Source organism: Schistocerca nitens, chromosome 5, assembly GCF_023898315.1.
Source record: "Schistocerca nitens isolate TAMUIC-IGC-003100 chromosome 5, iqSchNite1.1, whole genome shotgun sequence".
Lineage (NCBI taxonomy): Eukaryota > Metazoa > Arthropoda > Insecta > Orthoptera > Acrididae > Schistocerca > Schistocerca nitens.
In genome coordinates, this window is record NC_064618.1 from 746,942,358 (window position 1) to 746,958,561 (window position 16,204).

The 16,204-nt window shown below is 45.8% G+C and overlaps 1 protein-coding gene and 1 non-coding gene across 4 annotated transcripts in view; both read left to right on the top strand.

The window, feature by feature from the left end:
- The window catches only part of LOC126259374 (uncharacterized), a 439,019-nt gene that overhangs the window by 150,850 nt on the left and 271,965 nt on the right, over nt 1-16,204 (top strand). The window contains exon 1 of one of the 3 annotated variants that reach the window (XM_049956113.1): nt 6,915-7,032. The exons of the other annotated variants lie outside the window; for them this stretch is intronic. Within the exon in view, the coding sequence (XP_049812070.1) occupies nt 6,964-7,032 (69 nt within the window). The 5' untranslated portion in view covers nt 6,915-6,963. Of the gene's footprint in view, nt 1-6,914; nt 7,033-16,204 lie in introns of those variants that run through there. 3 annotated transcript variants of the gene reach the window in all.
- On the top strand, nt 6,035-6,109 carry Trnat-cgu (transfer RNA threonine (anticodon CGU)). Its single transcript has one exon. It is a non-coding gene; the product is annotated as a tRNA-Thr (tRNA).

Below are 16,204 nucleotides of genomic sequence, written 5' to 3' on the forward strand. Positions count from 1 at the left end.
TTCGCCCAGACAATTGAAAGCTACTTATTTGATGTAATTCATTTAAGAAGCATAGCATCAAACTCTTACAACTTTCATTACGTCATAACACTCACCATTATCAGTAGCTTGCGTAGCTCTTTGATTGTGGAAGCATACCTACAGACTAGGAGCATGCGAAATTAATGATGGGACGACCGTTTCATTCAAGTCATTTCTGTTTGTATTCGGAAATATTGTTATTTTTTCTTAGTGGAGAACCTTTTATTTTCTGCCTTGTCTCACTTAGTGTCCTGCCTGTAATCGTCTAGAATACCCTTCCAGTTTCATGATGTTTTATTATTTTCTGAAACGTGGTTGAAAAAATTGTAAACTGGTATACGTAAAGGCTATGACAATTTAATGAAAACAATAAGAGAATGAAGGAGACAAAAAAAAATTGCTGCCTAGACACCACATATCATCAGTTAGCATTGCAAACGTCACATTAACTAACAGCAATGAGAAAACTGTACAAACATTCCAAGACTTCTTTAAATATTTGCATAGTTGAGGGGACAACTTGGAAACACAGACAGTTCAGTAAAGAAAATAATGCCGTAAGACATGTATTGAGCCAAGCATGAATGAAGGAAAGGCGCATTGGGATGATGGTATTTAAATAGAAATGGTTACAGCTTGCTCCGGGATGATGATGGCATTGAAACAGAGGATGACACGCGTAAAGCTGAAATACTAAACACCTTTTTCCAAAGCTGTTTCACAGAGGAAGACCGCACTGCAGTTCCTTCTCTAAATCCTCGCACAAACGAAAAAATGGCTGACATCGAAATAAGTGTCCAAGGAATAGAAAAGCAACTGGAATCACTCAACAGAGGAAAGTCCACTGGACCTGACGGGATACCAATTCGACTCTACACAGAGTACGCGAAAGAACTTGCACCCCTTCTAACAGCCGTGTACCGCAAGTCTCTAGAGGAACGGAGGGTTCCAAATGATTGGAAAAGAGCACAGGTAGTCCCAGTCTTCAAGAAGGGTCGTCGAGCAGATGCGCAAAACTATAGACCTATAACTCTGACGTCGATCTGTTGTAGAATTTTAGAACATGTTTTTTGCTCGAGTATCATGTCGTTTTTGGAAACCCAGAATCTACTCTGTAGGAATCAACATGGATTCCGTAAACAGCGATCGTGTGAGACCCAACTCGCTTTATTTGTTCACGAGACCCAGAAAATATTAGATACCGGCTCCCAGGTAGATGCTATTTTTCTTGACTTCCGGAAGGCGTTCGATACAGTTCCGCACTGTCGCCTGATAAACAAAGTAAGAGCCTACGGAATATCAGACCAGCTGTGTGGCTGGATTGAAGAGTTTTTAGCAAACAGAACACAGCACGTTGTTATCAATGGAGAGACGTCTACAGACGTTAAAGTAACCTCTGGCGTGCCACAGGGGAGTGTTATGGGACCATTGCTTTTCACAATATATATAAATGACCTAGTAGATAGTGTCGGAAATTCCATGCGGCTTTTCGCGTATAATGCTGTAGTATACAGAGAAGTTGCAGCATTAGAAAACTGCAGCGAAATGCAGGAAGATCTGCAGCGGATAGGCACTTGGTGCAGGGAGTGGCAACTGACCCTTAACAAAGACAAATGTAATGTATTGCGAATACATAGATAGAAGGATCCTTTATTGTATGATTATATGATAGCGGAACAAACACTGGTAGCAGTTACGTCTGTAAAATCTGGGAGTATGCTTACGGAACGATTTGAAGTGGAATGATCATATAAAATTGATTGTTGGTAAGGTGGGTGCCGGGTTGAGATTCATTGGGAGAGTCTTTAGAAAATATAGTCCATCAACAAAGGAGGTGTCTTACAAAACACTCGTTCGACCTATACCTGAGTATTACTCATCAGCGTGGGATCCGTACCAGGTCGGGTTGACAGAGGAGATAGGGAAGATCCAAAGAAGAGCGGCGCGTTTCGTCACAGGGTTATTTGGTAAGCGTGATAGCGTTACGGAGATGTTTAATACACTCAAGTTGCAGACTCTGCAAGAGAGGCGCTCTGCATCGCGGTGTAGCTTGCTCGCCGGGTTTCGAGAGGGTGCGTTTCTGGATGAGGTATCGAATATATTGCTCCCCCCTACTTATACCTCCCGAGGAGATCACGAATGTAAAATTAGAGAGATTAGAGCGCGCACGGAGGCTTTCAGACAGTCGTTCTTCCCGCGAACCATACGCGACTGGAACAGGAAAGGGAGGTAATGACAGTGGCACGTAAAGTGCCCTCCGCCACACACCGTTGGGTGGCTTGCGGAGTATAAATGTAGAAGTAGATGTAGAAACTAATTCAAAAGGAATCTACAACATTGTTTTTCGAAATATAGAGGGAAGATGATTTCCTAGAAATCCAACAATGATCTAATTATTAAATGTCACTAGAAACGAGTCAGGCTTATAGTTTTCTTTTATATACACTGCCTTGCAGATTCGTCTCTGTGACGTACAAGATATTTACTAAAATTATCACCAACCTTATGAAGCCTGTTATTCTATAACAGGCTTCCAGTCTTCTTAGGCACATTATCCTTTACTTAACTCTGTTTCCAAGCGAGGTTTGCCTGCAACTGACAGACATGCAAAACTGAGTGAAGTGACCACAGAAACCAACGTGGGACGTACGACAAACGTATCCGTTAGGAAAGCGCGGCGCAAATCGGCGTCAATGAGCTGTGGCAGCAGACAGCCGATACGAGTGCCATTGCAAACAGCACGACATGACCTGCAGCGCTCCTCCTGGGCTCTCGCCCATATCGCTTGGACCCTAGATGATTGGAAAACCGTGTCCTGGTCAGATGAATCCCGATTCAGCATCTGTGCTAGGTTTCGCGTGTAGCACAATCTCTCGTAGCCACGGACCCAGGTTGTCAACAAAGCAGTGTACAAGCTGGCGGTGGCCGAATAATGGTGTGGGCTGCGTTTGCATAGAATGGACTGCGTGTTCCGTTACGTTCGGCTACTTGGAGACCATTTGCAACCATTCATAGTTTTGATGTTCCCAAGCAACGATTGGATGACAATGCGCCATGTCACGGCGCAACTGTTGTTCGCAATTGGTGTGAAGAAGACTCTGGACAATTCGAATGAATTGTTTGGCCACCCAGATCGCCCGACATGAATCCCATAGAACTTTTATGGGACATGATCGAGAGGTCATTTATTTCGTGCACAAAATCCTGCACCGGCAACACTTCCGAAATTATGGACGGCTGTACAGGGTGAAAAGTATTTAAACCGACAAACTCTGGGTGGTTGTAGGCGACATCAAAACAAATATTTTTCCCTAATGTCATTTTTTCCTATGAGGAGTATTTAAACTGGTAGAGGAACATTTCTCCGGTGGCAAGTTAATTAAACCAACAAACACTTTTCCATTTTTTATGACCAAGAGACAACACATTAACACAACCCAATTTCAGTTACAGTAGATTTTCAAAAATATCTCCATTGACACGTAAACAAAGGTTACACCGTCGGATCATGTTCTTTCCGACACGGGCAAAAACCCCAGGAGTATCCTGAATTGTTCCTGCTGCTGCTACTATCGGGGCAACCAGATCCTCTTCTGATGCAACAGGAGTTGCGTGAACAAGGTTGCGCATTTCTCCCCACACAAAAAAGTCCAGAGGGGACATATTAGGGGATCGAGCAGGCCATGGTACAGGACCACCTCTGCCAATCCAAGTTTCTGGGAACCGTTGGTCCAGGAATCGACGCACACGACGACTGAAATGTGCCGGCGCTCCGACATGTTGGAACCACTTGCGTTGTCTTGTAGGGAGCGGGACGTCTTCCAGCAATTCTGGCAATGCTCTGGCGAGAAAATTGTAATAGTGCCTGCCATTTAATGGCCTAGGTAGCAGATACGGCCCAGTTAAACAGTCTCCAACAACACCGACCCACACATTAACGAAGAACCGCACTTGATGAGCGCTAGTAACTGTGGCATGTGGGTTATCCTCACTCCAAACATGCGAATTGTCCGCAGCTCGTGGTCGCTTCCCGCGCCCGGGTTCCCGGGTTCGATTCCCGGCGGGGTCAGGGATTATCTCTGCCTCGTGATGGCTGGGTGTTGTGTGCTGTCCTTAGGTTAGTTTGGTTTAAGTAGTTCTAAGTTCTACGGGACTGATGACCAAAGATGTTAAGTCCCATAGTGCTCACAAGGGAACCTCCCCATCGCACCCCCCTCAGATTTAGTTATAAGTTGGCACAGTGGATAGGCCTTGAAAAACTGAACACAGATCAGTCGAGAAAACAGGAAGAAGTTGTGTGGAAGTATTAAAAAATAAGCAAAATATACAAACTGAGTTGTCCATGTGGAAGATATACAACATCAAGGAGAGCGTGAGCTCAGCTGCGCCGTGGTCCCGTGGTTAGTGTGAGCAGCTGCGGAATAAGAGGTCCTTGGTTCAAGTCCTCCCTCGTGTGGAAATTTTAATTTCTTTATTTTCGCAAAGTTATGATCTGTCCGTTCGTTGATTGACGTCTCTGTTCATTGCAATAAAGTTAGTGTCTGTGTTTTGCGACCGCACCGCAAAACTGTGCGATTAGTAGACGAAAGGACGTGCGTCTCCAATGGGAACCGGAAACATTTGATCGCTAGATCATAAGTCAACCGATTCCTCCACAGGAAAACACGTCTGATATATTCTATAAGACACTGGTGAGAGCATGTGCGTCACATGACAGGAATATGTTGTCGACCCACCTAACTTGTACACTTGGCGAATGGGTAAAAAGATTCTTCTAACTTGCCCTATTTAGGTTTTCTTGTGGATGTCGTAATCACTCCCAAAAAGGGATGAAAACGTAAGAGTTTGTCACAGACTGAAAATAAAAATTTACAGTTTTCGCAAGTCTTGAACCAAGGACCTCTCGTTCCGCAGCTGCTCACGCTAACCACCGGACCACGGCGCTCCTGACCATCCATTCCCTTGATGTTGCGTATCTTACACATGGACTACTCAGTTTGTATATTTTGTTTATTTTTTCATAGTTCCACACAACTTCTGCCTGTTTTCTCGATTGATGTGTGTTCAGTTTTTCAAGGCCTATCCACTGTGCCAACTTATAACTAAATCTGAGGGGTGTGCGATGGGGAGGTTCCCTTGTCAGATCCATTTGAACATGCGAATTGTGCATGTTGAAGACTCCATCACGCCCGAACGTTGCTTCATCTGTAAACAACACAGAGGATGGAAATGTAGGATGCATTTCACACTCTTCCAGGTACCACTGCGAAAACTGTGCTCTGGGTGGATAATCAACTGGTTCCAGGTTGTGGACACGCTGCAAGTGAAATGGACGTAACAACTGCTCTCGAAGGACTGTTCTTACATTCGTCTGATTCGTCCCAATGTTATGTGCAATTGCACGAGTGCTGATTGAATGATCCCGCTCCACATACTGCAAAACAGGTTCCTCAAATTGCAGCGTTCTTACCGTGCGACGGCGTCCCTGTCCAGGTAATGTGCTAAATGACCCGGTCTCACGCAGAAGTTGGTACACAGCAGCAAAGTTCGTATGATGCGGGATACGGCGATTAGGATATTGTTTCCAGAATGAGATTTTCACTCTGCAGCGGAGTGTGCGCTGATATGAAACTTCCTGGCAGATTAAAACTGTGTGCCGGACCGATTGAATGATCCCGCTCCACATACTGCAAAACAGGTTCCTCAAATTGCAGCGTTCTTACCGTGCGACGGCGTCCCTGTCCTTGCCCTTTCGCGGGCAAGTACTCAGCCAACTGAGCTACCCAAGCACAAGCCCCGTCCACACAGCTTTACTTCTGCCAGTACCTCGTCTCCTATCTTCCAAACTTAACAGAAGTTCTCCTGCGAACCTTGCAGAACTAGCACTCCTGAAAGAAAGGATATTGCGGAGACATGGCTTAGCCACAACAAAGGGAATGTTTCCAGAAAGAGATTTTTACTCTGCAGCGGAGTGTGCGCTGATATGAAATCTGTGAGGACGGGGCGTGAGTCGTGCTTGGGTAGCTCAGTTGGTAGAGCACTTGCCCGCGTAAGGCAAAGGTCCCGAGTTCGAGTCTCGGTCCGGCACACAGTTTTAATCAGCCAGGAAGTTTCAGAATATTGTTGTTGATAAACCCGCTGTGCAGCTCGTCCGTTGTGGTGCGCTACGTATTACGCACCAACGATATCAGTGTACTCACTCCAGGTGCATCGCTTCATTAGTAAACAGAGACAATGCACTACTACACCGGTGGACAGCAGTTACCTACAACTGAAGAGCGTAATACGCCCTTTAACAACTGAAGATCGTAATACGGCCTCCAACGGTTTAAATAATCCTCATAGGAAAAAATGACATTAGGGAAAAATATTTGTGTTGATGTCCCCTTCAACCTCCCAGAGTTTGTCGGTTTAAATACTTTTCACCCTGTAGAGGCAGCATGGCTCAATATTTCTGCAAGGGACTGCCAATGACTTGTTGAGTCAATGGCACGTTGAGGAGCTCCACTACGCCGGGCACAAGGAGGCCCGACACAATATTAGGAGGTATCCCATGACTCGTCAACTCACTGTGTGTCTTTCAGAGTAGCGAAGCCTCCGTACCTCTCGGAAAGTATATGTAAATAAAGGCATGCCGAGCTTACGGGCCGGCTCTGTGCAGGGCCCGGATTTGGACGTGCCTGCGGTGACGGCAGGTGTTTGGCGGCAGAGCTTTCCCTCGCCAGGATTCCCCGCGTGGCCTGGAGGCCCCACGAGGCAGCCGAGCGCAGCGCAGCGCTCCCAAGGCCGCCCGCCGACGTCTGGGCCGTTGCGTCACATCCTGTGCCGTCGCTTCCCTTCCCTTCCCTTCCCTTCCCGTCCCGGCCCCGCCTGACCTGTCCTGTCCTGTCGTGGCGGCCGCTGCGTGGGCGTCGCGGTCCGGCGAGTCCTGCGGCAGCGCCCATGTGCGCCGTCCGCTGGTACCGGCGCCTCCCCGACGCCGAAGACGACGACAGCGACAACCTCTATCACGTACGTTACGTAGCGCGCTTCACAGGGTGCTAGCCGCGACAGCAGCCGGCGGCTCCGCGGTCTCACCGTCAACCAACAGAAAACACTATTTTCCCATGCTGTCTGCGGCAAGAGGCAGTTTCTCTTTCCAAAGTGCTCGGAAAAGTTGGCCGCAAACCGCTGACTCGCACACCAAATGGAGATACGGTTTATTAACGCTAAGTTCTGTCTCGTGCATGGTTCAAATGTAGTCTTACCACCTTTTTTTTTTTTTGTAAAGTCTTTTCCATTCCATTGGCTGTATGGTGCAGCAACAGTTTTCCAAAGTGCTTGGAAAAGTTGGCCGCAAACCGCTGACTCGCAAACCATATAGAGATACGGTTTATTAACGCTAAGTTCTGCGTCGTGCATGATTCAAATATAGGCTTACCACATTTTTTTTGTAAAATCTTTTCCATTCCATAGTCTGGCAGGTGCAGCAACCGTTTTCCAAGCAACACTGTTTTTTTAAAAAATATTTTTTGGATCCAACCAAAGACAATGATGCCATTTTTTCCTTCTCCATCTTAGGACACAGTTTTAAAATTACTTAAAAGTGTTAACGGTTTCTTGTTGTTGTTGTGGTGGTGTTCTTCAGTCCGAAGACTGGTTTGACGCACCTCTCGATGCCGTACAGTACAGCTGCATGCCACCGGGAGAAATTACGGCTTAGTTTGCCCTTGCTTTCAGCTGTTCGCAGTACCAGCACAGCAAGGCCATTTCGGTTGATGTTACAAGGCCAGATAAGTCAGTCATCTAGACTGATGCCCTTGCAACTGCTGAAAGGGCTGCTATCCCTTTTCAGGAACCATACGTCTGTCTGGCCTCTCAACAGATAATCCTCCAATACGGTTGCACGTACAGTACGGTACCTGTATCGTTGAGGCACAAAAGCCATCCCATAAACGACAAGTTCCGCGGTTGACGGGGGAAGGGGGGGGAGGGAGGCTTGCGTAACAGTTTACTGAAACATTAAACTTCATTTATTCAGTTGTATTTTTCACTGCACGTGACGTCACACCGACAAAATTACAGCAAGTGTTATCAGCAGTATAAGAAACCACCTTTTCTTCGCGTTTTTATTTTATTTTTTTTATTTTTTGGCACTCTGCAAAAGATACTAAGTCAAAGTTTAAACAATTTTACCCGACACTTCCTAAATATTTAGCAGCTTAGCTTGAACTCCCTCCTCGTGACACACAACAATCGGAACAAGTTTAACTTCTGTTTGAGCTATCCATCATTACTGTTACATAATTTATGTTTTCGAAAGAACGCAGCACATTATCCTGATACGGCGAAACAACATTAACTATAATTGTCTCGGTCTTTGTTCTAGCAGAAGAAACATTAAAGCCATATAATTTTTAACCAGTTCAAATGTACAATCTCTTGTTCGAAACTGAGTACGTGTCTAGCAGTGTGGAACGAAAATGTAGCCTCTTTGGCAGCACACTCCAAATCGCTACTGTTCCGTCCCCGTTCCTATGTTTGGCTTTAAAAACGTCTCTTACGTTTGGCGAAGCAGTAACATTAGTACGACTCCTATGCTTAGCTCTTTTCACGTGGTCTTTAATATCACTCTTTCGTTTATGTGCAACAGAAAATTCTCCATTACGTAGTTTGCAATAACCGCGTCCATTGTTACTGTCATTACGCAGCTTCAAAAATTTACATTTTTGTTGCCACTTTCTTTCGCCCATTGCTAAACGACAAGACAGAAAAAAACGAATAGTCATAAAATGATCAAAAACGTCTAGACGAGCGAAAAGTTGTCTCTCTCCGTTGAGAGAGGCAATGCCGTAAGAGAACGTTTAAAAACGTGATGTCGAACATAGAAATCTCAATTAAAAAAAAAAATCCTCGCTAGTCGTGAACTTCTCAAATCCCGGACGTGTTTGCAACGCTGGGTGTTACGCCGGAGAGTACCGAAAAACCACAACTGTCCGGGCCAATCCCGGACGTATGGTAAGCCTATTCTTATGGTAGTGATCTTCATCTACATCTGTACTCTGTAACACACCTTATGGGATGTGGCAGACGGTACTCTGTACATTACCGTCACTTCTCCCCACACTTGTTCCAGTCGCGAACGGTCCGTGGGAAGAACGGTTGCTGGTAAACCTCAGCGTGAGCTCGAACATATCGAATGTTACCTCCATGGTCCTTACACGAGATATACATAGAAGGAACCGATGTACTGATTGACTCTTGTAGGAAAGCACGCTCCCGGATTTTTATCAGTGAAGCACGTCGTGTTTCACAACCGATCTCTTGTGACGTTTCGCTCTGGAGGTGGATGAGCGTCTGTGACGCTTTCGCGCTTACGAAATGAATTTGTGACGAAACGCGGTGATGTTTTCAATCTTTTACTATCTTCTCAATCTTTTCTGATATAGGTCACAGACTGAATATCAGTGTTCAAATATCGGTCGAAAGGCGCTTTTCTAAGTTACCTCCCAGCATTGAGTGGACTGCACTTCCTCAGGATTCTTCTAATGACTCTTTCTGCCTTACCTACGATTAGTTTTATGTGGTTATTCTCTTTTGTAATTACTTAGAATTCACACTCCCGTGTATTTAATGCATGTGACTGTTCTCTAACGCCAGTTTGGCAGTCCTGTAATCAAACAGTAACGGATCTGTCCACCTATTTACGCATGCGTTACATTTGCTACTGTTGAGGGTCGACTGTCAATCGTCCAAGCGTCGGTCCTCTGCAGATCTTCCCACATTTCTTTATAATTTTCTAGCGCTGCGACTTCTCCGTATACAACAGCGTCATCCACGAACAGCCTCACGGAACTTCCGGCATTATCCATTAGCTCTTTTTGTAATACATTACGATCACAGTACTTTGCATTGTTTCCGAGTCTTGTATACACATAATTTTCGTATTTTTGGATCATCGTAGTAAAAGAGTACATTTGCCTAAGCTAAATGTAATTGGCCTTTGGCAAGATCCGCACTGTCAGAATTATGGACTCCCCTAATATCAACCAGTTTCTCATGACTTCAGTGGAAGATTTTTAGGAATCCTAGCATTTAAACAATTAATAAGCAGAGTGCAGAACTAAGTAGATTAATGTAATTAGCAGAAGAAGAAGCAATGTCGAAAGGAACGTTTTGCTTCTAAATCAAAAGCTAATCACCTTGTAAACAATGTACTGTTTGGCTGAAATGCTAACTCTTAGTGGGAGGTGCTCTGGAAGAGGCAAATAAAACTTTTTGAAGAGTGCAGTTTTCAATTGTGTTTTTTTTTTGGGGGGGGGGCGTTGTCCTGCAGGAGGTGTTGCCATGATGACCATAGTGTTACGGCTTGCGTTTTTGCTAGATATGTCTCCTTGGCAGATGCACTGTGTTAGCTTTTAGAGATGGGCGGAGAAGTATTTATTCAAAGAAACTGCTTTAACAAGGCTTGGTTAAAAAGCAGAAGTGTTGTCGCTATGGAAATTAGAATTTCACCTCTGACTAGACACTTTAATCATTATTCCTTGCCGGCCGGGGTGGCCGAGCGGTTCTAGGCGCTTCAGTCTGGGACCGCGCGACCGCTACGGTCGCAGGTTCGAATCCTGCCTCGGGCATGGATGTGTGTAATGCTCTTAGGTTAGTTAGGTTTAAGTAGTTCTAAGTTCTAGGGGACTGATGACCTCAGAAGTTAAGTCCCATAGTGCTCAGAGCCATTTGAACATTATTCCTTGTCGTTACTCTCCAAGATCTTGAGGATATTGATTGACAGTACCAGGCAGTTATGAGTGCATAGGGCAGTCGAACTCGTCTTCCGGTCCACTGGCCAAAATCTAAGTTTTTCCGGTGGGTTTGTGTAGCAAGTGGCCTCAGAATAATGAGTAGAGACAGTTTGAAACTGACTCGTAGGCCAAAGCGTGGGAGGCGACTCTTATTATAATAATTTGATGGCCACAGCAGTCAAGCAAGTTATCTGCTTTAATATGTACACAAACAAGTACACTTTCACACACATTGCACTCTCAGTTTTTTTGTGAGACGTATTCTTCATGTATTAAATTAAAAACTATTCCAGAATGAAATTTTCACTCTACAGCGGAGTGTGCGCTGATATGAAACTTCCTGGCAGATTAAAACTGCGTGCCACACCGAGACTCGAACTCGGAATCTTCGCCAATTCCGCCAGTACCTCGTCTCTTGCCTTTCAAACTTGACAGAAGCTCTCCTGCGAACCTTGCAGAACTAGCACTCCTGGAAGAAAGGATATTGCGGAGATATGGCTTAGTCACAGCCTGAGGGACGTTTCTAGTATGAAATTTTCACTCTACAGCGGAGTGTGCGCTGATATGAAACTTCCTGGCACACAGTTTTAATCTGCCAGGAAGTTTCAAAAACTATTCCATTCCGTGCTTCTGACCAATGATTTTCCGGAGGTTTTCCTTGGTTGTAAGGCGATTTACGGAACTGGAAAACACCTTCCCAATTTTCCCAATTGGGACCCCGGCCTTCTCCATCAGCTTGCCTAGTGTTTGGCTGAAAAGTCCTGACTCTGTAATGGGTTCTTACTGAAAGGGCCCACGCTTCCTGGGTAACGAAGAAAAAAAATTCATGAGTGGTGGAGGCTGATACAGGTTGGCAGTAAAACGTTCATTTGTCTCGGCCATTGAGTCGTATAGCAGAATGACAAATGTAACACATCATCTTCTTCGCTCCTCCCTCCACGTTCCTTAGTCATCTGCTGTGGAATCTGTATCGATGAATTCCACGCCGATCAGTGGATTTATGGCAACTTTACCTACACCCTTTCTCACGTCGACTCCTACACAGAAGAGTCAAGAACCATTAGGGTCAAAATTACACACTTGTTAGTGGAAGCTAAACTCAGAAGTTTCAGATAAGGAACTAATGGTCGAAAATTAATATTTACTTTTTAGGTGAGATAAAAAACTTAAACGAGGAGCAACTGTTCGAAATTACGACTGCCATTCAGAGTGCATACATTTTGACATAGTCCATTGACATAACTGGGAGCCCAAAATCATTAGGACTCGCTGATTTCACGCGTTGTTTGTGAGAGAGGTGTTACTGCTGCTCCGCCAGTAGTCTCTTTTGTCTTTATACATGTTCAAAATTTCCGGGAACTACACCTGTCGCGCGTGCCTACAAGTTCATATAATCCATATCCGACAGCCAATCATGAATTGTAAACAGTGATAAAATTCGTCGTTCCGAAATGTTTTCAATGTCAATGTGACAGGTAATTGTTTCGTAGGAGACATAAGCGGTTTACAAACAAGTTCTTCACAAGCACTGCTCTTTCAAGAATCGGAACGTCTGAAATATTCTTTTTCAACCGCTGGTTAATTGCCCTCCAAATACTCACTTTAGGATCCTATACCATGCGTGTACTTTTGAGCATAAATCTTTGGAAACACTATACGGAACAACACCAAGTCCCGGTACTTCTCTAAGGGCCAGTAAGTACTTGGACAATATCAGCTAGGAGAAGGGGAAGATCCTACGTCGGCAAGTTGGGAAAAACTGTACGTCGTTATACTTCTATTAAGGCAAGGGCTATTAAAACTGGCCTCCTTCTTCTAGGTGACCGTATTGTCTCTGACAATATCTATCACATATCCTTACGAGCTAATGTTATCTTCATACATGGCAGCACGGAATTCGGAAATATTCAACAAATTCTACAATTTGCAGACGACAGATTCACAGTCACATGTCCTCGCCAAAGTACACTCCTGGAAATTGAAATAAGAACACCGTGAATTCATTGTCCCAGGAAGGGGAAACTTTATTGACACATTCCTGGGGTCAGATACATCACATGATCACACTGACAGAACCACAGGCACATAGACACAGGCAACAGAGCATGCACAATGTCGGCACTAGTACAGTGTATATCCACCTTTCGCAGCAATGCAGGCTGCTATTCTCCCATGGAGACGATCGTAGAGATGCTGGATGTAGTCCTGTGGAACGGCTTGCCATGCCATTTCCACCTGGCGCCTCAGTTGGACCAGCGTTCGTGCTGGACGTGCAGACCGCGTGAGACGACGCTTCATCCAGTCCCAAACATGCTCAATGGGAGACAGATCCGGAGATCTTGCTGGCCAGGGTAGTTGACTTACACCTTCTAGAGCACGTTGGGTGGCACGGGATACATGCGGACGTGCATTGTCCTGTTGGAACAGCAAGTTCCCTTGCCGGTCCAGGAATGGTAGAACGATGGGTTCGATGACGGTTTGGATGTACCGTGCACTATTCAGTGTCCCCTCGACGATCACCAGTGGTGTACGGCCAGTGTAGGAGATCGCTCCCCACACCATGATGCCGGGTGTTGGCCCTGTGTGCCTCGGTCGTATGCAGTCCTGATTGTGGCGCTCACCTGCACGGCGCCAAACACGCATACGACCATCATTGGCACCAAGGCAGAAGCGACTCTCATCGCTGAAGACGACACGTCTCCATTCGTCCCTCCATTCACGCCTGTCGCGACACCACTGGAGGCGGGCTGCACGATGTTGGGGCGTGAGCGGAAGACGGCCTAACGGTGTGCGGGACCGTAGCCCAGCTTCATGGAGACGGTTGCGAATGGTCCTCGCCGATACCCCAGGAGCAACAGTGTCCCTAATTTGCTGGGAAGTGGCGGTGCGGTCCCCTACGGCACTGCGTAGGATCCTACGGTCTTGGCGTGCATCCGTGCGTCGCTGCGGTCCGGTCCCAGGTCGACGGGCACGTGCACCTTCCGCCGACCACTGGCGACAACATCGATGTACTGTGGAGACCTCACGCCCCACGTGTTGAGCAATTCGGCGGTACGTCCACCCGGCCTCCCGCATGCCCACTATACGCCCTCGCTCAAAGTCCGTCAACTGCACATACGGTTCACGTCCACGCTGTCGCGGCATGCTACCAGTGTTAAAGACTGCGATGGAGCTCCGTATGCCACGGCAAACTGGCTGACACTGACGGCGGCGGTGCACAAATGCTGCGCAGCTAGCGCCATTCGACGGCCAACACCGCGGTTCCTGGTGTGTCCGCTGTGCCGTGCGTGTGATCATTGCTTGTACAGCCCTCTCGCAGTGTCCGGAGCAAGTATGGTGGGTCTGACACACCGGTGTCAAAGTGTTCTTTTTTCCATTTCCAGGAGTGTATTTAATTTGACAAGTAAAGAGATTTGCTGACGGACGCAGAAGATGCTTAGGCCGTACTTGGTAACTGGAGTGAGTGTGGCGCCTCTATCGCTCGTGCCACACTGCAGCTACTTAGCAGTCAATTTTTTTAGTATCACATTTCTTGCTTGTTGTTGGATTAGAACAAAATTAGACGGCTCGAATCTTTTGCGACTAATCCGATTCGCTTCAGCTGAGTTTCGTTTATGATATAACAACTGAAATCGTCCTTTCATGTCTTCTGTCTTGGGTGCCTCAGCGAAAAATTTTTCAATGTGCGTTATGTGTTGTATCACTGCCCTCGTTTTTTTAACGGGTATGGAATGCCAATAAAATGGTGGATCGTTCCATTCCAGAAAGCTGTGAACGCTTCAGTGCCTTGTTAAAGAAACACTATGAGTATTATTCTCGCAGCAAGAAGTTCGTTCCTTGGCTAGTACCTGTAAGCGTTTATGAAATACTAGGCGTTACGTGGTGTACTGTGTAGTGCTATTGGTGTGTGACCATGTCCATCCAACCAGCATTCGGTTTTTCATGGTTTCTCTGACACGATTAAAGCGAATGCCGAAACGGTTACTTTGAAAAAGAGACGGTCGATTTTCTTCTATATCGGCAGTCCCTAATTGCTCGTCGTCATCGGTACGTTAAGCAATTACCTTTATTCTTGTTGCAATCCGGATGAATAAAATTCAACTCCGTAAAGCTTGTGGTATATTTCCACAAGGAACGTTGCCATGTGTTCAACACCAAGTCCCTATTTACCCTTACAATACTCACGCTAGCCTTGTCACTGACAGTGCTTAAGTGACAAGAGATACTTGTGACCTCGGTCTTATCGTATTAGAGGTACACCCGAGCAGGAAGTTGACGCGGTAATTACCGACTAAGTGCCCATTTGGTGTTCGTTTGCTCGCGTTAGTATTTCACAAAACAATGTCGCTTCAGAGAAATACGCGTTTCCCTATTACGTCTTGCAGTCCATACGCTACGGATATTTAACAGCTTCAAAAAAATGGTTCAAATGGCTCTGAACACTATGGGACTTAACACCTGAGGTCATCAGTCCCCTAGAACTTAGAACTACTTAAACCTAACTAACCTAAGGACATCACAGACATCGATGCCCGAGGCAGGATTCGAACTTGCGACCGTAGCGGTCGCGCGTTTCCAGACTGAAGCGCCTAGAACGGCTCGGCCACACCGGCCGGCCTTAACAGCTTCGTTTAACCACTACTGTAGTGTGCCGCTGATAAATTAGGAAAAAAGAGGACAGAGTATATAGCACAATAGTGTTATTAGGAGCCAGTGGCTCCATGTTGTAGGTGTGGTCTGTTAAATTAAGTCGTGCGAAACTAACAAGTCTCCCAACGACAGGTAATCGTCGGTGCGCGGTCGTTGGCTGTACTCGTAACACCCGTCTGAAATTTGCCAAGGCGTGCCCAGAGTGACTGCGTCTAAAGACGACATGCAAAGTTCATGGGAGAATCCTTGAGAAACAGCAGTGGAATAAAGTCTGAACTTACTAAAGAGGCAGGTCGGTATTAAAATGTGTTTTTACATCTAATAAAGATGATCAGAATGCTGCGGTAACCCAGCGGGCAAGTGTAAAGACCAGAAATATAAAGCTATGGGTTTAAACCCACAGTCGGTCCTAGCTTGTTTTTACCACTTGTCGTTTCATTCACCTCTGGCAACATGTTGTTAACGTAAAATCCAAATTGCATCTTCGTGCGGAGCTCATGCGTAACTGTACGTCAATCACCCATTCCCCACTCCTCAAATTGGTAGGTAAGGTAGTTCAACAAGGATGACTAGAGAGTATCACATCCAATAGGTCTATATCTAGTGAAGCACTATGGTATTCAGACCAACCTCCGAATTGATGATACCTTCACTTAATAACAAGTGCGAAAGTGCTCGTCGAGCTTCATAAGCCAAAGATGGCATGAAATTACTAGTATTGTATTAAATTTCCTAGCTTGAAAAATATGGATCCA